At 36.3% G+C, this 25503-nt stretch overlaps 5 protein-coding genes across 7 annotated transcripts; 3 read left to right on the top strand and 2 right to left on the bottom strand.

The window, feature by feature from the left end:
* The first annotated feature begins 70 nt into the window (after positions 1 to 70).
* Positions 71 to 3343, top strand: LOC9323371 (cysteine-rich receptor-like protein kinase 3). Its single transcript, XM_002888740.2, has 7 exons — positions 71 to 1236; positions 1351 to 1464; positions 1611 to 1750; positions 1836 to 2046; positions 2140 to 2374; positions 2459 to 2603; positions 2693 to 3343. The coding sequence occupies exons 1-7, from the start codon at positions 465 to 467 to the stop codon at positions 3023 to 3025; spliced, it is 1950 nt and encodes a 649-aa protein (XP_002888786.1). The 5' UTR covers positions 71 to 464; the 3' UTR covers positions 3026 to 3343.
* Positions 3344 to 5737: 2394 nt separating this feature from the next.
* On the top strand, positions 5738 to 8722 carry LOC9323370 (cysteine-rich receptor-like protein kinase 2). Its single transcript, XM_002888739.2, has 7 exons — positions 5738 to 6809; positions 6882 to 6995; positions 7078 to 7217; positions 7303 to 7513; positions 7614 to 7848; positions 7937 to 8087; positions 8185 to 8722. Exons 1-7 carry the CDS (start codon positions 6041 to 6043, stop codon positions 8512 to 8514), a joined length of 1950 nt encoding a protein of 649 aa, XP_002888785.1. The 5' UTR covers positions 5738 to 6040; the 3' UTR covers positions 8515 to 8722.
* Positions 8723 to 8862: 140 nt separating this feature from the next.
* Positions 8863 to 15887, bottom strand: LOC9323369 (homeobox protein knotted-1-like 2). Its single transcript, XM_021034334.1, has 5 exons — positions 14414 to 15887; positions 14120 to 14242; positions 13894 to 14032; positions 9457 to 9698; positions 8863 to 9327 (listed from the first exon to the last, which is right to left on the bottom strand). The coding sequence occupies exons 1-5, from the start codon at positions 14681 to 14683 to the stop codon at positions 9169 to 9171; spliced, it is 933 nt and encodes a 310-aa protein (XP_020889993.1). The 5' UTR covers positions 14684 to 15887; the 3' UTR covers positions 8863 to 9168.
* Positions 15888 to 20205: 4318 nt separating this feature from the next.
* LOC9324848 lies at positions 20206 to 22814 on the bottom strand. 3 transcript variants are annotated; one of them, XM_021010200.1, is made up of 10 exons: positions 22687 to 22814; positions 21953 to 22316; positions 21836 to 21869; positions 21486 to 21698; positions 21316 to 21405; positions 21168 to 21233; positions 21003 to 21077; positions 20837 to 20884; positions 20576 to 20696; positions 20206 to 20515 (listed from the first exon to the last, which is right to left on the bottom strand). In XM_021010200.1, the coding sequence occupies exons 2-10, from the start codon at positions 22285 to 22287 to the stop codon at positions 20499 to 20501; spliced, it is 999 nt and encodes a 332-aa protein (XP_020865859.1). In that variant the 5' UTR covers positions 22288 to 22316; positions 22687 to 22814; the 3' UTR covers positions 20206 to 20498. The 3 variants fall into 3 exon arrangements, with proteins under 3 accessions (XP_020865859.1, XP_002887304.2, XP_020865858.1); XM_002887258.2 differs by lacking the exon at positions 22687 to 22814 and having other exon boundaries at positions 21953 to 22626; XM_021010199.1 differs by lacking the exon at positions 22687 to 22814 and having other exon boundaries at positions 21003 to 21094; positions 21953 to 22622.
* A 1437-nt stretch (positions 22815 to 24251) lies between these two features.
* On the top strand, positions 24252 to 25442 carry LOC9324847 (F-box protein At1g11270). Its single transcript, XM_002888738.2, has one exon. It carries the CDS (start codon positions 24252 to 24254, stop codon positions 25440 to 25442), a length of 1191 nt encoding a protein of 396 aa, XP_002888784.1.
* The last annotated feature ends 61 nt before the right edge of the window (positions 25443 to 25503 follow it).

Here is a 25503-nt window from a genome sequence, read left to right as displayed (position 1 = left end):
CCTATGCCAAGTGCCAACTATCATAAACCGTAACAGAAAACTTGTTTTTTTGGTTGCTTAGAAAAAAACTATGCGTGGCAAAACAGAACATTTTCGAAAGAGAAAACAGTGACAAAAGCAATGACGTCACGATGCCCCGTGATAATAACTCCCACACGGCATCGTTTTCGCATTCACTGCCCCCAAATGTGATCGTTATCTTCCGTTGACACATACGAGACAAAAGTCTCTCTTTGACTTCTCATACAATTGGAAAATTTCCGAGTTTTCTTCTTATGAGTTTTTGACCCAACAACCAAATTCGAAGAAATTCAATTTCAACTTCCCAATCGTGTCTCCTTCCTTGTTTCTCTTACTCTATCACCAAATCCATTTCAAAGAGAGAAAAAAAAAAAAAACAGAGCAAAAGATCAAAAACCTTACACAAATGCTGTCTTGTTCTAAAGCTTAAACACTGAAACCAGATGCCGATTCTAACTCTTCTTCTTCTTATTCTTCCTCTGGGTTTTTTTATAAACCCTTCTGTTTCAGACTCGAGAGGAGCGACGGTGGCTCAGATATGCAGCAACAGAACAACACCGCCGCAACAGAGAAGTCTCTTCGTCAAAACTTTCCTTGCCGCTATGGACGCCGTATCTCCACTTGTGGAAGCTAAAGGTTATGGCCAAGTGGTCAACAACGCAAACGGAAATCTAACCGTCTACGCTTATGGAGAGTGTATAAAAGATCTTAATAAGAAAGACTGTGACTTGTGTTTCGCTCAGATCAAAGCTAAAGTCCCTATTTGCTTACCTTTCCAAAGAGGTACTCGTGGTGGTCAAGTCTTCTCAGATGGTTGCTACATCAGGTACGATGATTACAATTTCTTTAACGAGACCTTAGGCTTGCAAGATCGGACAGTTTGTGCTCCAAAGGAGATAACCGGAGTAAACCGGACGGTATTCCGGGATAACGCTGCGGAGTTGGTGAAGAACATGAGTGTGGAGGCGGTGAGAAATGGTGGATTCTATGCTGGTTTTGTGGATAGACATAATGTGACGGTTCACGGTCTGGCTCAGTGTTGGGAGACTCTTAATCGTAGTGGTTGTGTTGAGTGTTTGAGTAAAGCTTCAGTGAGTATTGGTTCTTGTTTGGTTAATGAAGAAGGTCGAGTTCTTAGTGCTGGTTGTTATATGAGATTTTCTACTCAAAAGTTTTATAACAATTCTGGAAATTCCACATCAGATGGTAATGGTGGTAAGTAGAATAAGCTTGAAATGTGATTTAAATTTAGTATGTGTTATAACATTTATGGTATGTTAAGGGAGATCTGTGAGAGAACATTGATTTAGCAACATTCTTGTTGATCAGGTCATAACCATTTGGGTGTGATTTTGGCGGTGACATCTTCGGTTGTGGCATTTGTTCTGTTGGTCTCTGCCGCTGGTTTCTTGCTTAAAAAGAGACATGCCAAGAAGCAAAGAGGTTTGTGAGTTCTTTGTGGAATTAGTTAAGATTTATGTTCCAGAATCAGGATTAGTCATAGAGTTTGAGTGGTTATAATAGTAAAGTTATAAAGTCTTGATCTTAACTGAAACTTTTTTTCTTTTGTTTTGTGCAATGTAATGTAGAGAAGAAGCAGCTAGGGTCATTATTCATGCTTGCGAACAAATCTAATCTCTGTTTCTCCTATGAGAATCTCGAGAGGGCTACCGATTACTTCAGCGATAAAAATAAGTTAGGACAAGGAGGATCTGGCTCTGTCTATAAGGTAAGTTGTGTTATTATCCGTTTCTTCTTGATGTTGCTACTCTTCAATTGGTTAATTTCTTGCTCGTTTTTATTGTGTGGAATAGGGAGTTCTTACTAACGGTAAGACTGTTGCGGTAAAGAGACTGTTCTTCAACACAAAGCAATGGGTGGATCATTTCTTTAACGAAGTCAATTTAATAAGCCAAGTCAATCACAAGAACCTTGTGAAGCTCTTGGGATGCAGCATAACTGGACCAGAGAGCCTTCTGGTGTATGAATACATTGCAAATCAAAGCCTCCACGACTATCTTTTTGGTTTGTTTTCGACAATCGTATACCTTTTTCTACGGTTACCATCTCTTGATGGATCTTTATTGACTAGTTCTTGCTGCTTTTTTTTTGGTTCAGTAAGAAAAGATGTTCAACCGTTGAATTGGGCGAAGAGATTCAAGATTATACTTGGTACAGCAGAAGGAATGGCGTATCTTCACGAAGAGTCGAATCTTAGAATCATACATAGAGACATTAAGCTGAGCAATATCCTTTTGGAAGATGATTTTACTCCAAGAATTGCTGATTTTGGATTGGCTAGATTGTTCCCAGAGGACAAGACTCATATCAGCACTGCCATCGCCGGTACACTGTAAAGTCTCAAAACTTATCTTTGTAACTTTATATCTCTACCGAGTCTTGTGTGTTTTCTGAAGTTTCTCACTTGTGGAAACAGAGGCTACATGGCTCCAGAATATGTAGTACGAGGAAAACTGACCGAGAAAGCAGATGTTTACAGTTTCGGAGTTCTTATGATTGAAGTTATAACCGGAAAACGTAACAATGCCTTCGTACAAGAAGCTGGTTCGATCCTACAAACGGTAAATAACTCTCTAAAAATAGTTAACATTTTCTTGATGATTGTTTTTTAGCTTAAACCCTTTTCTTGAATCTTGAAAACATATTTTAGGTATGGAGTCTGTACAGAACAAGAAATCTGGAAGAAGCAGTGGATCCAATCTTGGGGGATAACTTCAACAAGATAGAAGCGTCACGGCTACTTCAAATCGGTCTTCTCTGCGTTCAAGCAGCGTTTGATCAGCGGCCTGCGATGTCTACAGTTGTGAAAATGATGAAAGGGAGTTTGGAGATTCACACGCCGACGCAACCGCCGTTTCTGAATCCAGGGAGTGTAGTAGAGATGAGAAAGATGATGATGACTCCCACGACGAATCAGTCTAATTCTTCAGGATCGAGGAGTGACTACATAACCGAGGGTTCGAGTTTCTTCGAACCTAGATGAGGTTTTAGATCGTGTTACATATATCAGTATCCTTTTGTGTGGATTCTGAATCATCTTGTGTCATATGTACAAAAGTTGAGATGCCAATTAATCGTGTGTTAGCTAGGAGCTGAAGGTTAAGTATGTGCCACGACAATGTCATAGAAGCTAGGAACTGAACAATGTAGAGCTTACATGGTGGGGAGTGGGGACAGATTCTGGTTTAGTCTCGGTTTTGATTTTAGTGATTCGGTTTACGGTTCAGTAGTTTTATTTTGTGTGTTAATTTCAGTAGCTTTGTTTATTATCATACGGTTTTTGTGTTTGTTCTTGAGTCAATAATTTTCTACGTTTTAACTTTACAAAAAAAAAAATTATTGTAAATGTCTTACTTCAAAAAAAACATATGTAACCCACAAATGCAAAGAAATTCGATTAAAACCATCGATAAGGCCATAAGGATTATATGAAACATATAAAAGTTACCGAAAATTTTCAGGTCAAGAAAAATACGTATAATTTTTTATTTTTTTTGAGAATCGTGAAATTTGGATCTGAATGTTCTAATTTCTGCGGATTATTTTTTTGGAAATACCCTTTTTTAAAACGGATTTGAATCCAAAGCTTTCTTGTTAGTGTTTTTCTTTTTCTTTTAAATAAGTCAATAGAGACTAGACCAAGAACCGCTTGGTATAAAATTATATATAATATATACTGATAAGCTTATTATATAACATGTCTTTACTCTAGCCAACTAGATTAACATTTTTAGAATTGAATGTCCAACTACTTCTCATTTTCTTTGTAATTGATCTCGAGTAAAAACTTTGACCATAGCAACTTGTAAATGGTAATTTTTTTTTTCTTTTTTCTAGATCTTTCATTACACAAAAAAACAAAGGGTTTCAGCCGCCGACACTTCTGAGAAGTGAGAACCCAGAAAATTTGATTCCGATCTCCCTCTCCGATGAGTGGCGCTCCTCGCCGTCACTGTGAGAGGGGCTATATTGCTCCGTCGTAAGTTGTCTTTTTGTTGTCTTGCATCGCCTTGGCTTCTTCTGGTGGATCGGTGGTGAGGTTAGCTTATCAGCGTTGTAGGTCTTCTCGGTGAGGTTTGTTTCGGGTCGGGTAAGCTTTCTTCTTGCTCTTCCTCCTTTGAGTAGTTGAGGCTAGTTGTTTTGGTTTGAGTGAGTATTTCCCGCTTGCGTTTGGGGATTCTTTGGATTTGCTTCGAGTTTGATTTTGTGATTTGCGGATTCGGTTGGAGCGGCTTTGTCTATGGGATTTGTGGCTATTGCGAAACTGTTGGCTCCGGATGTATAGGATCTACGGTGCTGCTCTAAGAATCATGCCTTGGTTTTGCTTGTTCCGTCCCTAGCCTCGTCGTTCTTGCGTTGATAGTCTCTAAGCCGTTTGTTGAGTGATGTTTGGGTACTAGTCAGGTTCTGTCCAGACTCTGCTCTTCTATCCGCTCCTGGTCGACTCGTCTTAACCATTGAATTCTTTTGGGTTCGTCACCTTGCTAAGAAGAAGTTTAGTTTGTTTGTTTTGGATTGATAGACCTTTATGTTTGCAGATGCTTCTTCTCCCTGATGTTGTTCGCTGTGTTTGACAACCGTCTCGATCCATCGTCGTTCTCATTCTTGTGATTGGTGATATTTGAGAGGTTGGGCCTCTCTCCTTGTCTTGCTTTCGTGAATCTGTTTAGATAGGTTTGCCTTTTGATGATTTCTAGTTAGACATTGTTGGACGTGGCAGTCGTCGTAGTCGTATTCGGAAGCGTGCTCGAGATTCTCTCAACTCATAGGTTTTGCTTGCCGGGTTCTGAAGTCTTTGTTTCTTGGTTTCGAGAGATCAGCTCTCATCGTGATAGGAGAAGGTAGATGTTATTTTAGGAGAATATGTATGTGCGTTGTCGCAGGTGCTTCAAAAGAAATGGTTTCCTTGTATTCTTTTGTCTATTGGTTTTCTTAAGGTTTTTACCTTCTGCTTCTTTCTTAGTTTATGGTTTCGTTCTTTTGCGTTGTCGGGTTGCTATATTTGCTTTGTATTTCTAGTGTTTTACGTTCGCCTAGTTTCCGGGGACATTTATGTCGTCCGCCGGCTTATGCTTCCCTCTTTTGGGCTTTGGTTTCCGGGTATATTCAGTATTTCTGCCGGCATATGCAATCACAAAATATATCATTCTATGTTTTTATATATAAAATCAGTTGACATAAAAAAAAAAAAAAAAATCTTTCATTACACCATACCACCAACTAGGCCCACTAATCAACCCAACAAACCTATTTCTTTATCTAAAATAGTCCAACGTCACTTATTCTTATTTTGTTGAATGTCGTGTTCATGCTAACACTACGGAGATGTGACGTTTTTTTTTTTTTTTTTTTTTTTAACATCTTTGGATCGACAAGGCTCGATCCATAGTCAATCCCTACTACGCGGAGTAACGCGACTTCGTGGAGTCGAACTCCAGTAGAAAAGACGGAGTCAAGTAGACTTAATCACTTGACTAAAGGCACATCCCGTTTTCTTTGTCTCCTTAAATATCCAGAAAATTAAATTTAATGAAAGAAGATAAATGAAACCGGAAAAGAGATTTATCCGATTAAACCAAACCGGCTCCACATCAAATAAGCTCTATTAATTAATTATTTAGTCCACCGGTTTTTAGGTTTATGAAACCGACAAATCAATGAAGACAGCGACTTCAAACATGATCGAGCTGGTTTGGTTTCCAAGTGTGAATTCAAGACTAAGAAGAACTCCAAAATCTCAAATTTTTTTTTTTTGACTAACCAGTAGAGAGAGAGAGAGAGAAACAGCAAATTTGGTTGACTGACTATAACAAAACAATTTCATCAAAGTCAAACTGTTGAAAAATTCCTCTCTTTGGTTGTAAATTCTTCAATTTTCATCATTTCCAATTCTTGATCTCTCTGCTTCTTCTTTCTAAATTTCATACCTTGAAAACAGAACACAAAACCCTTGATCAACTCCAAAATAGGAGATCTCTTTCAATCAAAACCAAACAAAATGAAGAAAGAACCAATTCATATCCTTCCTCTGTACCTTCCATGTCTCTTAATGTTTCTTCTTTCATCACTCCGTCAAATCACCGGAGACGCAAGGGCTCGAGCTGTTCAAGTCACTTGCTCACCCTTACTTGAGCACAACGAAACCGCTTATGTCCCAAATTTCGTAGCCACAATGGAGAAAATCAGTACACAAGTACAAACTTCCGGTTTTGGAGTTGCTCTCACCGGTACAGGACCTGATGCTAACTACGGTCTTGCACAGTGCTACGGTGATCTTCCTTTAAACGATTGTGTCCTCTGTTACGCGGAAGCACGGACGATGCTTCCGCAGTGTTATCCTCAGAACGGAGGTAGAATCTTTCTTGATGGATGTTTTATGAGAGCTGAGAATTATAGTTTCTATAACGAATTCAAAGGACGTGAAGATAACGTTGTGTGTGGAAACACGACACGAAAGAGTGAGACTTTCGGTGATGCGGTGAGGCAGGGGCTGAGAAATGCGGTTGCTGAGGCTTCTGGGAGTGGAGGGTACGCTCGTGCTTCTGCAAAGGCCGGTGAATCTGAATCTGAATCCGCGTTTGTGTTGGCGAATTGCTGGAGAACTTTGAGTCCTGATTCTTGTAAACAGTGTTTGGAGAACGCGTCTGCTTCTGTGGTTAAGGGGTGTTTGCCATGGTCAGAGGGACGTGCGCTTCACACTGGATGTTTCCTTAGGTACTCTGATCAAGATTTCTTGAACAAGATATCAAGAAACGGAAGATCAAGAGGTAACACAAGAACGATACATGTTTTCTTTAGAATATCATTCGCTTGATAGTCATAACTGATCGTTTTTGCAGGCTCTGTGGTAGTGATTGTTGTCTCAGTTCTTAGCTCTGTGGTTGTCTTCATGATTGGAATAGCAGTAAGTGTTTATATCTGCAAACGTCGGACCATCAAGAGGAAGAGAAGAGGTCAGCTTAGTTTCTTGATTTCTGATGAATTGGTTAAAGAAAGAATTGAGTGTTTTTTACCGAGATTTTTGGTGGTTTTCAGGATCAAATGATGTTGAAAAAATGGCGAAAACTCTAAAAGACAGTAGCTTGAACTTCAAATACTCAACACTGGAGAAAGCCACAGGTTCATTTGACGAGGCAAACAAGCTTGGACAAGGCGGATTTGGAACTGTCTATAAGGTATGTGTGTATAATCATGGCTTTCCCTTTCTGTCTTCTTGTAGAGCAAATGAGTGATCTAGTGGCATCTCTGTGGGTTATTTAGGGTGTTCTTCCAGACGGACGAGATATCGCTGTGAAGCGGTTATTCTTCAACAACAGACATAGGGCAACAGATTTCTACAATGAAGTCAACATGATCAGCACTGTTGAACACAAGAACCTTGTCAGGCTACTTGGTTGCAGCTGCTCAGGACCAGAGAGCCTCCTTGTCTATGAATACCTTCAGAACAAGAGTCTTGATCGATTCATCTTCGGTAACTACTACTAATAATAATACTATTTGATGAGTTTCATTTGTCTAATCCTGAATGCAGAATCATCACACCAAATCATTCTTCATTATTACTTTTTCAGATGTGAACAGAGGGAAAACACTAGACTGGCAGAGAAGATACACGATCATCATTGGGACCGCTGAAGGATTGGTGTATCTGCACGAGCAGTCTACTGTGAAAATTATTCACAGAGACATAAAAGCAAGCAATATTCTTCTAGATTCAAAGCTTCAAGCTAAAATCGCCGACTTTGGACTGGCGAGATCATTCCAGGACGATAAGAGCCATATCAGCACCGCCATTGCAGGGACCTTGTAAGTGCACCATTGCTTCAAAAGATATGAATATATGATTTTATTACTTTAAGAAACTAAAATTGTGTCAAAACTTGTGAAACTGCAGAGGTTATATGGCTCCAGAGTACTTAGCACATGGTCAGCTAACAGAGATGGTAGATGTCTACAGCTTTGGAGTTCTTGTACTAGAGATTGTAACTGGAAAACAGAACACCAAAAGCAAAATGTCAGATTACTCAGACAGTTTGATGACAGAAGTAAGTTATCTGATTTTTTCTTATGTGACTAGAAATAGTCAGAGAGATTTCACTTCTCATACTAATTGTGGTGTTATGTTTTTTGCTAAAAAAATAGGCATGGAAGCATTTTCAGACAGGAGATTTAGAGGAAGTATATGATCCAAACCTGAACTGGAAGAATCAGAATGATAGTATCATCATCAAAAAGGAGATAGCGAGAGTAGTTCAAATAGGGCTCTTATGCACTCAAGAGATACCGTCGCTAAGACCATCGATGTCAAAGTTGTTGCATATGCTAAAGAACAAAGAGGAAATCCTGCCATTGCCAAGTAATCCTCCGTTTATGGATGAAAGAGTAATGGAACTTCGAGATGGTTCTTATGGCGATTCAGCTGGTTGTGCATCTCTTGCCACTGTCTCACAAAGTTCCTTTTACGGTAGATGAGCCTTGAAGAATTGTATAAGAAGAACAAATACACCACAGTTGAGCACAAAGTAAAATTTTTGTGAGAGAAGCTAGTTAGTATAGTAATATAGTTGTGAAATTAAGTAATTTGAATATCTCGATGGCGATAGTAAGTTAATTTATGTACTAATAAACATGAAATTACAAAAAAAGAACTACTCAATGACATCTGCTGATCATTACTCAATTGAGAAGCCCTGTTAAAATAAAGATTTAAGGATAATCGAGAGTTAACATTCGACACTAGTGGCCTAATGGGCCTCACACGGTCAAAAAGAAGAGGCTAACTAAAGCCCATCAGATTTCAGAGGGCATGTTCGGCCGAAATAACAAATGGTTCTTATATTAAGCAACCATAGGACTAACAAGAACTACAACTTTTAATTGCAATGGTGAAAAATAAATTATTAGTTGACACATGGTTCTATCTAAGTAAGGTTTAATACAATTAAGGAAGATATCATTTTGGACCATTTGGAAGATTAGTGACATTATATTATTGTCGTTACTCCCTCGTCGGTTTTGGCTAACGAGTTTGCGACGACGTCCCATGTACCAAAGCTTTTTTACTCCTTTTCTTTTCTCGGGAAAACTATGTAAAATTATACAATGCACAATCTCATCTCTCTCTTTTCATTCCTCGGTTAAGAATGTTTCATTAGAATCATCCATCATATCGAACGGCATGTTCTCCGAAGGCTTCCAATGGCGTTTCCTTTGGTTTATAAACCAATTGTTGATTTGCTTTTGATTCAATCCTGTTTCTCCAGCCAGAGCTATTTTGTCACCTTCCTGTACACATTTGAGATGCAGATATTATCACACCAATTGTTAGCCTAGGATTAACATGTCGAAACAAATTAATATCCGTATCCATGAGCGTATGTTAGCTTACGGTGGAATCAGAAAGACACTACTTACAGTGGGGTAAGGCCATTTATAATGAACATTCCACCAATCGAACAACGCTTGTCTTGCTTCTCTTGGTAACTTCCCTTTCTTCTTCTTCTTAGAGAACTCGAGCTTCAATGAACTGATATGGCTACCGAATTTACGTAGTAGCTGGTCCTTCAGATCCCGGTCATTGCTTCGTTGTTGGCTGTCCTGCGCTGTTACGTGATCATCTTCTCTCAGTTCCTCGTCAGATGAAAGCGCGCCATCATCTGCTCATACATGAGAATAATGTCATATGAGCCTAATACGTGTAACATCAAATACAAAATGAACTTGGAGAATGTATGGTAGGTATATTTGACAATGTAGAAAGCAAATTATGCCACTAAGCAAACACTATCAAACATAGCATTTTTTTTTGGGGGCAAAATCAAACATAGCTAACATTAAAATACTTGTAGGCTTAGCTAACACTAAGATATTTTTAGGCTCGGCTAAGTGGCTAAGTGGCTAAAACAGCTAAAACAAGGGAACAAGGATTCAGGGGTGAAAGGGGAAAAGCAAGGATAGCAAGATAATATCGAGGTTTCACACGACCCGGGCTCAAAAGTGATCAGTCAAAAACTGTCGCAGTGACTAAATAGTTTAGCTTACCATTGGCCACCTGAGTCATGACTCATGACACGTATTACCTTTCTGACACTTTTGAGTCCCCCCGAAAAAAACGCTTCCCCAACATTTATGATCTTTTTCATAATGCCCCATTTATGACCATACCATACTGACCACTATTAGGGGGGTTTTAACTTAACTAATGATCAAATTATTTGCATTAGAATTTTCCAACAAGTAATCACCACCTAGTGAATAGAGAAAGACATTGTTTCAATATCTCCCTGAAGATATTAGGTTCTAGTTTTGCTATACATATAAAGGTTTATCTTAAATGCATAGAAACATGAGCTGATATATCCCTAGAAAAACTATACAAAGATAGTTCACACCCTATCCATAAAACATTTGCTAGTTGAGGAAGGCATGTGCAATAGTAATACGGTTTGTTCTTTACCTATTAGCCGAATTTGGTTCGATCTGCAATGCAAAAGAGACAACATGCACTGAAAAAAAAAAAAAGTAAATAGGCTTGCTTCTTCATCTCCCAAAAAAAGTTAGCCACGTGGAAATTAGCATGGCCCAACAAGGGAACAAATGAGCAGAGGAAATGACAACCACTAGGCAACAACAGTTGAAAAAGATGGGGAGAGAGTGGAGAAGCATTAGTCATAAGATGATTGCGTTGTACAGAAATCAAACCCCATGTCTCAATCTCTCCGCTATTTTTACCTTTTTCTTTATAATCAAATCAAATCAACAAAAGCTTAAAAGAAAGAGTTGTGATTGGGTCACAAAGGGATCCACCAGCGGATTCCACGGGAGTCCATGTGACACTCGACCACCCCATATACTCCCCCTATAAAAAAGACTACAAGATTTCTAATTTTTGTGGCAACGGGATATTTTATCTACCAAGGTGATATAACCAAACAGATTATTATTTATTAGTAGTTACGTAACTAATGCACATTTTAATTACCATTATGACCATCCTACTATGTGCAAAACAATGCACAAGACTCTCTCAAATGACCATCATGTCTAGAACTGGTGAAGCAACTAATGCGCCATGACATAGAACTTTGTTCAGAACAACAAGCTTTCGGATTCCACCGGTTTGAGTTTCCTAGGAATAGTGAATATACATGCATGAATAAAATATAACACAGCCAAATTAAGGATATAGGGTGATTACATTTTACAACACAAAACCGTAGTGAATTATCTTAAACAATGAGACCTAAGCACCACATACGGATGCAGCATTGCACATGGAACTCATTGTAATCAATACACCATCCTAACACCAAATGATTACAAGATAAGAAGAGGATGGAACAACAACCATCGCCAATATTGACCATGCCCACAAACAGAAGCTTATACAAACATATAAAATGTCATAAAACATCATATGGTAAATGAGCTAATCAGGAAAAAAAATAAGTAAATACATTATACAATAGTTATGACAAACATCAGTTGACTAAAGAGGATTTGGTTTAAATTCCTAAAGCATATTAGCACGAAAAGAAACCAAAAGCACGTGACTCTGATGAAAACTACATATTAGGAGTTATACTATTAGTTTTAAGATGAAATCAGTTGTAAAGAAAACTCCTTTCTCGGGACTTAAGAAACAGAAAAAAGATATTGCCACATTGGCCAAGGAAAAGATGTTCAGAACTCAAGAAGGTAATTAAAATATATTCAATCAAAATGAACATACATGAGATTACCCAAAAAAAGCAAGTTGTACTTCCAACCATTAACAAACTAAACATTCGTCCACTAAAGAAAATTTCAAGCTCCAAGTGATCTGTTTTTCAACCTTTTGGACATGATTCCCTTTGTAAACTCCGATTAATTAAGTACGCCGATAAGTATTAACAACTTTTCGGAATTAAAAATGGTAACAAAGTACAACCGAAGCTGCATTTGATAACATACAAAAAAAGGCACAATAACAAGAAGACTATTAAAGCTGAATTCCACAATTTTTTAGTTCCATTTCTTTCCAGCTAGTTCTTATCAGGTGGAGATGAAGAAAGAAATGATTAATTTTAAAATCCCTAAGACAGTGAAATACTTTACCTAGACAAATATACACTAGCATTCTGACAACATTAACGTGGCTGGTATATTAATAACAAAAACTAATTTTGCCATGTTTGAAAGGTTTAACCAATACAGTATAATCTACAAAAACAACACAAGGCAACTAAAACATTCTCTTAAGAATTTCCATATTTGGGCTGCGAGTAAATAATACACTTACAAAGTTCTATTCTTCTTAATTAAGAAAACAAGTGGCGACAAAGATTAATACCTCAGCGTATTAGTAAACATAACTTACAGTGTCTTAATTTCAATCATTTATTTATTCACGTAACATTCCAACAAGATTACAAGACAGACAGACACATTAACCACGACATGCAGAATATGCAAGCCACTTGGCCATCAAGCATATTTTATGGCCAGTTTATAACACCTCCATGCGCATGAGCTCAAATGAGTGGAACTGAAATCTAATAGAGATTTGTTTTAGCTTTTTCTAGCTAAAGAAACACAAAATCCAACTATTTGACATGATCAAGACACTTATTTGGTTTACTAAGTCCGCTGGATTGGTAAAAAATAAGCACACCAGTGATTTTGTACATGTGATATGAACACACCGGACTTCATATGTAAGAAGGACTAATGTCATAAACTTTCACATATACTAATAAACTATTCAAATTTATGTTATACTGATCATTATACACAATCAATTTTCTTCACTCTCTAATAGTACAAACTTAACTGATAGGGATAAAACTAAAGTCTGACACTTACTATGAAAAAGTAGCATAAACTTTGGTTCATCCACCAAGAGAAGTTGAAGCAATCAAGAGCTAATAAAGTTTTGTTTTACCCATCAGTCTTAATGAAGATAAAAACAAGCAATACTCAGATGATCTAAACATGAAGCCAAGCAACAAACTCAAGAAAAATCAGTGGCATTTATTAGTGGAAGTTATGACTAGGTTTTTCTCTATGATTGAATTTTCACTGGAAAGAAGCAATTAAAAAACTTTCAGTACGACACTGAAACGTCAAAATCAGAATCTCTAGCGCAAAAGTTTTTGCTTTCATAGACCCCATTTTTTCTTCTGACAGAGGAGAAGATATCAAGATAATAAATAATACAAGTATATTATATTATAAAAGTAACAAAAGAAAAGTATATCACATCAAAAGATCACTAGGAAAATAAATATCACTAGTAGAGAAAATCCTACCCACTGCTTGCCCCTATCACCACTAAGGCCCGCAGCTTAAACCATAACTAATGATAGAAAATAATGTCATAAAATTAAGATGTGTGAAGGTTATATAGATCCATCTAAAGCATGAATGACTTTCTATTTTCTAAGGTTCTACCAAAAATATGAAAAATGTGGCTGAATCAATCATTGTTTTCTCCCAAACTAGGGTTTTAGAGTTTCCTTGGTTTTTCTCTGACTTTTATTAACTTTGGTTGTCTAACCGGATCTACTAAAGCTCCTCCTAGTTTCAGCTACACTTAATTATCGTTTCTTGTTTATTTAAAAAAAGGAAAATATTAAAGGAAAAGCAAAATCAGAAGATTTCCATCAGTTCCAAGAACCTGATCATTGAAGCACAGAAAGGAAAAGTTCTGAGGAGAGATTTTGAAATCCGCTCGATTTGTAAGGACAAATGTGAGCAGGAATTTTCAAGGACACACAAATCGAGGATAGTGCTCAAAGAACAATAAAACACTACGAAACAAGAAATCAAGAGTACATTCGAACTAGAGTGAGATATCATTTTAGTTCTGACCTGAAAGAGCTGTAGCAGACGCTGGACCAGTGCACAGGTTCTGAAGCTGCATTTCGATCTTGTTTATGAAAGTTGCAGCCTCGTCGAACGGCCTCGCAAGATCGGTTTTGTATTTAACCAAAATATCACAGTAGGTTTCCTAGAATCACACCACACAAAAAAAAAAAAATATTTCTAAAAACAACAAGAGGACTGAAAGGTTGAGAAAAAAGGACTAGTGTGAAACCATGAATTCGTCAAGCTCGGGATCATCTCCAAAGCAAGATAATGGAGCAACATCTCTCTTGTACACATGGTTCTCTTGCTGAATCTCTTCCAATATACACGCTATCTCCATAGGTGCTCCCACCTTGTTAATCAATAACCACAAAAAGAAACATCCTCACGCATCAGCTTCTCTTACATTTCGAAATAGTCTCTCTAGCTCCCAATCTTATCTTAGGGTTAAAGTGGAACAGAAAAAAAAAAAAAAAAAACACGAGAGGCATATCAAGAACACACAGTCGATTAGTGAAATTACCTTTTGGCAATCGATGTAGGTTTGGAGCAAGCGAGGATACAAAGGATGACAAGCGATTTTGGATTTGATGACACTAAGAGAGAAATTATCATCAGCTTTTCGAATACGTGGAGGCGCTTCTGACGATAAAGCCGTAGCGAGTTCGTCGGATCCAAACACGCGATTGTCTCCGGTGGATGAACAAATCAGCGATTGATAATCGGACGGCAGCATCAGCGTTGCTTGCTCCGAATACTCTTCTGTCGAACGAAAACCACACATTCTATCCATTAATATGATCGTTGTGAGATACGATCAGTGCTCGCCGACGCTTCGATCCACAGTCTTGTCTTGCTTCTAAAGAAGGTCAAGAAACACAAAAATAACAAGTTAAAAGAAAAGATGAAACCGTAAACTTTTCCAAACTTCTCCAATGAGAGAGACAATGGAAATAGACTGGCCAAGTTGAGTTCGGTCTCGGAGTGTAGTTTGAGGGCAATGATCGTAAATATTTCGGCCAAAAAACAAAATAAAAAACGTTTTGCGTATAGGAATTTCCATAATTTTATGGTAATTAAAGACACACTAGTTTTTTTTTTTTTTTGTCGTCACACTAGTATTAATTTCATATGCTCCCCAGTTATATGATATATTCCATCTAATTTATTGTTATTTGCATAGAAGAGGACGAGACAAAATTATGATATACTATAAATTATTTACTTTTAATAGATTATACATTTCAAGAGGGGTGTAAAAGAAGAAAGATTTCAAGGGCTTGCCATATGTGTTAAGGAATACGATTCGGGTGATTATAAAAAGATTTCTGCGTGATTCAATAGTACTTTTTTGGACTGTACGATTACATGGTTACGATTATTTTTGATATATATAACTTAGTGCCCAAATGACCAAAATATGCTTTGGCTAATCAAGTCGAGTTAGAAAAGACAACTATGCTTTGTTAACAAAAAAAACATGAAGTAATTTGAATTTTGACCCCAAAAACAAATGATGGTAATTTGGTGTATTAATTAGGTCACTCTTTTTTCGTGGTCAAAATCTAGATTACCATCATTTAAGGTTCGAATGGAAGAGTTTGCACGGCCGTAAATGACTAATTAATAAGCATTTCTGTTCCAATTACGGTGGCCGACACTAACGGATTCTAGTTGTCTAACCGGATCGGTTCAACTTCAATTTCACTCCTTTCAATTTTCAATTTTCACCTAGTTTTTGTTCCGCTGTATACACACGTCTACGGTAGCTAGGTGCTCATTATCAATCACAACCATCAAGATCTTAGTGAGCAATTGTTTTTTTAGTGGCTTTCAGTCATGTGCTAATTAAAATCCCTTTGGAACTAAATTTTTTAGTGGCCACTCCACTAATCGCACTTCTTGTTATATTCATAGAGAATCTTTTAGTCGCGTAAAATGAAAATGTACCATTACCTTATATAGTAATATTAGAACCTACAGTTTTTTATAAAACAAAAAATCCATCTATTAATAAACCTTGTTGTAAAAAAAAATTCTTTATTTTTGCATGGGTCTACTCCAGAACCCGATCTGATGATCCATATTGTTTTTTTCTGCAATTTTTTTTTTTAAATGTCACAAAGGTCTTTTTGATGATGGACAGGTTGATTGACACATCCGTCGGACTACTTTGGTGTAGAAATTTAACTGACATAAAGCTTTGGTTTCGTATCAAACCTTATATAAACGACAGAACTTTGCTTCTCTCATTTCACTTCGTTGGATCGTATCGGATTGAATCTTCACCGTTGGCCTTCACAGCACATATTTTATATTGTTTCTAATTTTTCCATATGATCATTATCGTCGAGAAATGATTACAAAAAAAATTATGTGTAGTGATGGGCATAAACGTTCTGGATTTGATAAAGAAAGTTTTGGTCCGAACCTCTCATTATTAGTCCATGTCTTGCAGAAAAAATAATAATAACAAAAAGTAACGACTAAATTATTAGATCAAATTTGCATACAATTATGGTGCTAATATATTTTTTTTTATTTGCATACAATTATGGTGCTAATATATTATTGTACGTCCACACAAGTGTTTTCTTCATGGATTTTTAGTAGTACTGTTCCTGTGATTCAGTGTTGTTAGGTTTCAATTATTTGTATTGGATTTCATAATATTGAGGTTTTTGTTAATTAATTTATTTAATATTCGGTTGCTTCAACTCTATCCTTTTGTCTTAATAGTGTTGTATGATTGTATCTCATATCAATGTGTTTTTGTACAAATTTGTGTATGTTGTCTTAGAAATGTTGCTGAAAATTAGATATTTCTACTTGTTACTATTTGTTTTTGGGAAATTCCCAGTCTTACTCTTTTGTTTTTTGATAAACCGTATGATTTCTAAACCTTTAATCTATTACTCCATCCGTTTCATATATAAAGCGTTTTGAATAAAGTTTTTTTGTTTTACAAGACAAGTCGTTTTCGAGATTCAATGCAAATTATATATTACTTTAATATTTTATGATTATTTATATTATGCAGTTTCTTTTTTTATTGGTTGAACTTTTAAAAAATATATCTTCTTAATCGGTATGTTTTTACCTAAAATGATTTATATTATGAAAAAGAGGGAATACTATTTAAAGAATGTCTCTCTTGTCCAAAAGGGGATTTGAACCCATGACCCAAAGGAACCACCACCCACCCCTTTGGTCAAAGTAGATTTTTTTTTTTAATTTTGAATGAAATATCCATCTGTTATTAATTATCTCTTCCTTTATGCTATTACATTTATATGTTATCGTAATAACCTTAATATGTTTTATCAAATGTTTTTTGTATGCAAGTATAACCTTATTAATTATCTCTTCCTTTATGCTATTACAATTTAAATATTATCTTTTGGTCATCTATACAAATATTTATCTATTCAACATATATATTTGCACAGAAATCTAGGGCCTCTTCTTCATAATGCTTGTACCCAATTCAAATTTGAGCATTACTAAAAGTCTAAAACACTGAGAGATTCATTTGTATAGTTAACCAAAATATATAAATTGACCAAAACATATCAACGTACCTGGAAGGAAAAATGGACAAATTAAATCTCCACCAATAGCTTTATTTGTTAAGCAAACAACCGATCACAGTCACAGAACCACTTGATCTTTTGTTTCTTCAGCAGTCGTTGCACCAAAACCTTATATATACACCAAATTTTCAAAGTGGCGGGGGAATTAATAGAAATGAAAGTCTTTATAGACCAAAAAGGTAAATTATGGATTATTTTAACTTCTATCTTGAGGAATAAATCTTTTGAAATACAACCTGAAACAGTGTTGGGACAGCAACTACGAGCATCTACTAAAACATATGGTCTAATATTCTTTTTTTTTTATATATATATAAAGATTCTAATATCTTTTTCTTACGTTAAAAATTGCTATTGACGAAAAAAACCCAGCTTATTATAAATTACTGTTCAGCTCATTTGATTTTATTCCCATGATTTGGGATTGTCGTGGACATGCATTGAAAAAATAAACAATATCAAGCATCCTGATGCAAAGTGTTTTTTGTTTCTATTTTCAAATGTTTCTTATGAAGTGGTCCTTTGCGTTTTGTCTGTGGTCCTTCAAATAGAAAATTTGTCTTTCTTTCGTTGAAGTTTTTGCTTCGAAGAGAAACTGCTATTCTTACTACATAATAGACAAAATTTAGACATTGCGGAAATCAATCAAAATTGTCACGTTTAATAATTTTTAGTATAATATACTTTCTAGCTTATATATTTCTGTTTTACACTATCAAATATTCAAATGTTGGTTTATATAAAAACGGATTGAGAATTACATATTTACATGTACAAAAAAAAAATCTAATAACTTTAAATAAAAAATTTGGTAGTGTCAACGATAAGGGCAAGGGAATTGAGCTCCAGCTGTGCGGGTGAGATCAAAACTCAAAAAGATACATTTATGGAAAGTTAGTTCTATACTTAATTAACTCATGGTTAGAGATTACAAACGATAATCTTTCATTAACGTGGCACCATTTGATTTAATCGTCGAGTTTGACTATATTTATACACCTATAACAATTATTTCTATAATCATAAGCCTAAACCTTTTGGTTATGCGTATGGCGCATTTGACGACGGAAACCTAACTCTTATTATTCCAAAAGTGCAATTAGTAGCTGACTTTTTTTCATTAGCTCACAAATCACAACCACCACGTTAAAAAGCTAACACACCTTATTTTGGTAATAACATGATTACACGTGTCACATATACGTAAATCTAGTATGGTGGTATAGTTTAGTCCATGCATTAAACTAAATTGTTGTTATATTTCAAGATAATGTGAACGGGGGTAGCTAGGAATAAGGATTGGTCCAACTTACTCATTGGTATATATACAAATAAGGTTGTTAACATATTTGTTTTAATTTTATTTGACATTATATCTATATAGCTATATTTTAATTATATTATAACTAGATTTTATGTACTTTTGGCATTGGCAGAAATCAATCGTCAATTCCATTTTGAAGCACTGATAAAGCTTAAGTAGATTGTGCGAAGGATTAGTCATTTAGGCCCACGTCGACCGTCTTAAAATCACTTACGAATATTATTATCATAATCACTTTTATCCCCATTATGTATCATCTAAATAGTGCGAAGAGATTTTGTTTTATTCAAATCCACTATATTAATTCTCCTTCGATATACAGTATAAAAAACTGGATATTGCAAGCTAATTAAAATTTAGATGTGCACGAAGACTCGGTTCAACGACATGAGTGATAATGGGCTCATCTCGGCCCATAATCTCACATTCTCACTCTTTTATTACCATTGTCTTCCTTTTTTTTTTTTTTTTTTTTTCAACGACTATAATTGATTAGCTTAGATAATTTTAGGAAATGTTATTTACAAAAATGATATAACGTGGTTCGGTACTATTAAAAGTATCATTGTCTTCCTATTAAAGCAGAGAAAAATATTCTCCTTCTACATTTTTGAATAAAAATATAAAGTTTTGTTTTTATAGGAATAAAATGTGTTAAGAAGAAAAGAAAATTCGATTTCAGTTTTTTTTTTTTTTTTTTTTTATCGGCTGATCCGGTCAGGCTCGGTAGGAACGCACCGAAGTGCTACATAGTGTACTTCTCCCGCGGTTCAACGGTTCAACGATTCAACGGACACCATGAGCTCCGAGCGGACTCGGGTCGAACGTACCATGAGATCCATGAGATCCAGAATTGGGTCACCAAACTGCCTGATCCGAGTTTGGAGTGCCTTCCGACTAATGTCAGGGGGTAGTCAGGCCGCCTGCATTTCTGGCTACCAAATAAACCAATTGGGCCAAGACCCAACTGATAGACTTCCCAAACAAATGTGTTTTTGTTTCCAGGGACAATCGAACTCAGGTTTAAGAGTTTCACTTTTTCCCAAAACTTCTTCTCCCACTAGACCACATATGTTTGGGCGATTTCAGATATTCGCGTGAAAATGATGCTTCTTTTGAATTTCCAAAATAAAAAGTCCAGAAGACAAGATATAAAATATGATTAATTGGGTTAGAAACAAAAACACATGATATGTTTAATTTGTTATCAGGAAAAATATTATTCATTATCGAATGAAAATTGGATACGGTCCAATATAAATAAAAGAATCTTGACCGGGACCGGTCTTTGTTGCTTTTACTTTTGTTTGCGACTCAATAACACCCCAATTCAGGATTCGATTAACATGATCGTTATACAATAAGAATAAATGATCTAACAGTATCTGCACAATAAGATTAGCTAATGAAATTTTATCATAGTTGGACGATGCTTAATTTAATACTCTACAAAACCAAATTTCACACGATGCAACAAAAGTAATCATTCAAAAGAACAGTTTTATTTGTTTTGGCCCCCTCCAAAAGAATGGTGACTAGCTAGCTAAGTTATATGTTCCTTCAAAAGGAAATTTACATAGAAAAAAAATTGATACAGAAGGCAGGAGAGAACCTATACCTGTACTTGTACATGAGAGTATGAGAATCTGTAACTTCTTCTATGAACTTTGCTCAAGACTCATATGAGACTATTAAACAATCGAATATAAAAAAAAAAAAAAAAAAAAAAAAAAAAAAAAAAAAAAAAAAAAAAAAACAATCGAATATATATGATACTTTTTTAGTATGGTCCTTCTGAGTAACATCTTGAGAGCCACAAGTGCTTCAACTTCACGATCAAAGCAAAGATTCCAAAGCATGGTATGTGCATCAATCCAACAGCCGCATACCTGCAACATCAGTTAAAACATTACTATGTGTAGTCTAAATCCATTCAAGATCAATATTCATTTGAGTTTCATCTCTAGATTCTAGTGGCACAAGTTTTCATAACCGATATAATAGGCCATGAGTTTGTGCTGAGTAGTACCATAAAGGGGCGTAGGGTGATGACAAATCCAAGAATGGGTAAGGCCACCTGCACAAGCAGATATCACACTGTTATACACATACCTTAATATCCCAAGCAAGTAAACAAATCTGTTCGCATAGGATAATGTAAATTAAAGAAAGATAGATCCATCCATGACTATTACCAGAAGGAGACACAAGCATGAACAATCCATTGGAATAGCACGAATATGCCGGTCCATACCACAAAGTATGAAACCCTGAACAATGGGAATCGCTGGAGACATGAATATCATCATCATTACCGATTCATCATCATGTTTTTGTGTTGACTAAACATAAAAACTAACCAGAGAATTCAAGAAAGTTTCACCGAGGAGGAAAACAGCATTGACTGAGTGCATAATGACAATGAACTGCAGTATATAAATGTTTGGTTAAATTTTAGCCTCAATGAAAATCAAAGACAAAGTGTCTACTGTTGTGGTTAAAACTTACAAAGTCGAGATTGAAATCTTTGGCTGTAAGAAAAGGGTAGATAATGAACCAAAACACACCATCTGTAAGTAATACAGCTCCTGCACAAGTCTGCAATCCAAAAACATGTTCAGACTTCAGAAACAGAGAACTTGACATGTTTTGACACTCAAAACCACAACAAGACTTACTTGAAAAAGAATCTGATGAATGTAACCCAATGTAGTTGCAACCTGACGTGTAGACCTGTTTTCTCTATCGTGTCCGTATGAAGATTTAAACACATTCGAGTTTTCACCATTCACGGGAGGTCTATACGAACCTTGCTCTTCATCTACTATACTGATTCTGTTTTCACCATTATCAGCAGACTTAAATCTGTATATGGACGCCAATGCTGCAAGCTGCAATACATCAAGCCGACTTTAGGTTTCGGAAAACCTATTTTAACAACTACTAACCTCAGGTAGATGTTAGGATCTAGAGACATAGATTGGATAAAGCATGTGTAGTACCATGATAAGGTGAAGAAAAGCCATACCCCAAAGTAAATTGTGACCAATGTGAAAGTCCATCTGACATAAGAATCAATCAAAACTCATCAGAATAAAGTGAAATGTTAAAAAAAACTATATGTAATCAACAAATGGAGACTCACTGTGTGTAGAAGATGAAAATGCCGGTTCCATCAGCAATAGCATTACCAGAGATAAGTCCAAGAAGAACAACAAAACCGAAAACACGAAAACCTAACAACCAATTCGGATGAATCTCTTTGACACAAGTATTCCAAGTTTCATCATCATATACAACTCCTGTGAGTTGTTCTAGTTCCAAGCTTTGATCATCATCACCGCGTTTTTTGCGTGTTCTTGGTCCTTCATATCTCCAAATCACATAAGAAGATAGAAACAGAGACGTTAAGACAAAGATTGCACAGACAAAGAATCTCCAGTTTAGCCAGTAACTTGGAATGTTTGTCTCCGAAGTCATTGTTGGTTGCCAAGTATGTTCAGTTGAACCTGTAACAAAACTCGACAAATCAATTCGGCTAAACACATTCTTCACCATTCTCAAAATCTCTGTAACTTTGTGAAACCAAGTGATCTTGATTTTAAGTTTTTAACAAATAGAGTCTAATAAATTCACGTCAAGAAAAGAAAAAGCAGAGGCGAGAAACTCATGATGAGACATCACGGATCTTGATTTCGTTTTTTTGGTTAGCATTAACAATGGACAACGAGAGGGAGAGCGAGAGAGACAAAACTTGAAACATACAAAGAGATATAGCATTCAAAGCAAGAGACAAGATTCTTTACTTAACCACGGAGAGACAAAGTAAAATCAAGAAAAGAAAAAAAAAGATTAGACAAGACAGAAAAAAAAAGATACCTGTAGTGATGCTTTGCTTCACTTCGGTATCAGATTCTGTGAGCAAGAACAATGAGATTTTAAGATTTGGAAAAAGGAAAATTATGAATTTGGAATCTGATGTTTTTATATTTCTTTAGTTGTAGAAGTTTGTAGGGGATTTGGATTTGTTTTTAATTCTTACACGTTTATGTATTTTATTCGCCAATACGTGCAATTAATTAGAGCCATTTGATTCTCAAGTAATAACATCGAACGGTTAAAAGGAAACGGTCGAGAAAGTGGAGGACAGAGGTAGAAGATACTACTCGTAGTAGGCTTCATCATTCTTTATTGGGCTTTAGGCCCATTATGTTTACAGATTTTTCACGCTTTTTCACGTTATCTGGAAGCCGCGGAACCTTATGGATGATAGATAATAATGTCACGACTCAAATCGTGGAGATTTGGATGATGGATGAAAGTAGAGATGGTGGCTGGGCCAAGATTCATAAGATCGACCTCGGTGGAACCCGTTCAAACGAAAACGATGGTAGAGTGCATATGTTAGATATTCGGTCAGACCGAGTTTTGTTCAATCTATCGTCGACGTGGTCCACATGGCCATTGTTTTGCTATAACGCCAAGTCAAGCACCCTCTTAAAGTGCGGGAGAGTGTTTAGAGACTATCAGCTATGTCACTCCACCGATGGGTTCTTGTTTCTACACAACCTTGATACGTATTAATTCTTTTCCACATTTCTTTTTTCCTTTTGTGCCTTTCTAGGGTACACAATCCCCTATAAGATTAATTCAGCAAAAACGTTGAAATCTTTTCTTTTGGAAAAATCTGCTGTTTTTAAATTGTTTAGCTCGAGAAGTTTGTGGGAGATTTGGATTTGTGGTCTTGTAATATGATTTTCACTCTACACTTCTCACGTTTATGTATTTTTATTCGTCATAAACGGAGACGAGACATTGGAGCCATTTGATCCTCAAGAATCAAATCGAACGGTTAACAGTTAAAAAGGGTCGAGAAAGCGGAGGAAAACACAGGTAGAAGTTACCCGTTGCAGGCTTTAGACCATTTTCATTGGGAGTGTTTAGGTGAGACACTTTCCAATAAAACAGAATAAAAAATTTTAAAAAGGAAGAGAGATAACAGAAACGTTTCTCAAATGAGAAACTCTAAGACACCCATTTTTACAATTGTATTCTTCTGATTGGTTTAAATAAACAATTAAATAATAAATAACTAAATAATAAAAAAATAATATTATTTTATTTGTCAGACACTCAACAGAGTTTCTGACCGATGAAGATGCTTTTTATAATTCTTTAATGGGCTTTAATAATAAAAAAACTAATATTATTTTGTTTGTCAGACACTCAACAGAGTTTCTTACCAATGGAGATGCTCTTTTATAATTCTTTATTGGGCTTAAGGCCCTTTACGTTTACAATGAGATATGAAATCCTAATTCACTTGGAAGCAGCCGGAATCATCTATATCGTGAAGATTGCATATACACACGTAGAAGGAGAGAGAGAAGGGGAGCAAGGGCACACGCTTCAGGAGCAAAACCAAATCAAGATCTTATACAAATATGACTTCTGTTTCTCTGCCCAGTGACCTTGTTATGAACATCATGTCTCGAATTCCTGGCAAATCTCTAGCAAGATTCCGATTAGTCTCAAAGCAATTTAGATCTCTACTCTCTGGTCATTGTTTCCTCCGCCTCCACCACAACCGTTCACGTGATTCCCATTTTGCCACAGTCCTTTTCCACATGCCTTTACATTGTTCCCTTGGTCCGAGGGAGTTCCATCAACGAAGATATGATTTCTTTGTGTCCAACAACGCCAATTGCTTAGTCCACGACTTTACGGTTTGTGGCTTAATGAGAATCATCAGAATGTTAAGTTCTCACCACCAGCTGGTATGCTTTGTTTGCTTAGAGGGGATCCATCTTTGCAACCCCGTGAACAAGGAGTTAAAGAATTTACCTGACCCTCCTTCCTCTACAAGGTGTTTCAACGGATCTCAGAAGTGTCTCATCTCTTTTGGATTTGTTGAGGCCACGATGCAGTACAAAGTCGTCAAGTGGCCTCACGACTTGGATGAAAACTGTACGAGGTTGCCAAGTGGCCAAGTCAATCAAGTCAACTTTGAGGTCTTGGATATCGATATCGTAGAAGATGGCCGACTTAAAGTATCACCCTGGAGAAGTCTGCATAGACCATGTCCCTATCTTCTACAACTCTCTTCTCACGTTCAAGTCAATGGATTCATCTACTGGACCACTAGTGATTTTCAGATCGTATCTTTCTCTCTACAAGACGAGACTTTCTCAAGCGTAAACCCTACACCCCCTTGCTTCTGCCTTGACACCCAAGTATCCAAAAAATCTCGCTTTTTCAAGCTATTTGGAAGCCGCAGAAACTTGTGGATGACAGATACTGATGTTGCGTCTCAAATCATAGATATTTGGAAGATGGATGAAAGTAGAGACCGTGGCTGGACCAAGAATCATACGATCGACCTCAGTGGAACCAATTCAAACGAAAACGGTGGTAAAGTACTGCATATGTTAGATATTAGGTCAGACCAAGTTTTCAATCTATCATCGACGTGTCTATTATGCTATGACCTCGTGAAATACGGGAGTGTGTCCAGAGACTATCAGCCATGTCACTCCACTGATGGACTCTTATCTCTACACAACATTGATATGTCTAATTCTTTTCCAAGTTCCTCTCTTCCTTTTGAGTCTTTATTAGGTAAACGGCCCCGTTAGAGATGTATTGTATATCTTATGAAAGTTAAAAACATAAATCAAATTTTCATCAACCATCATA

This window comes from Arabidopsis lyrata (genome assembly GCF_000004255.2).
Source record: "Arabidopsis lyrata subsp. lyrata unplaced genomic scaffold ARALYscaffold_2, whole genome shotgun sequence".
NCBI lineage: Eukaryota > Viridiplantae > Streptophyta > Magnoliopsida > Brassicales > Brassicaceae > Arabidopsis > Arabidopsis lyrata.
The sequence above is the reverse complement of the archived record's forward strand: the minus strand, read 5'-3'. Positions and strand labels throughout refer to the sequence as shown.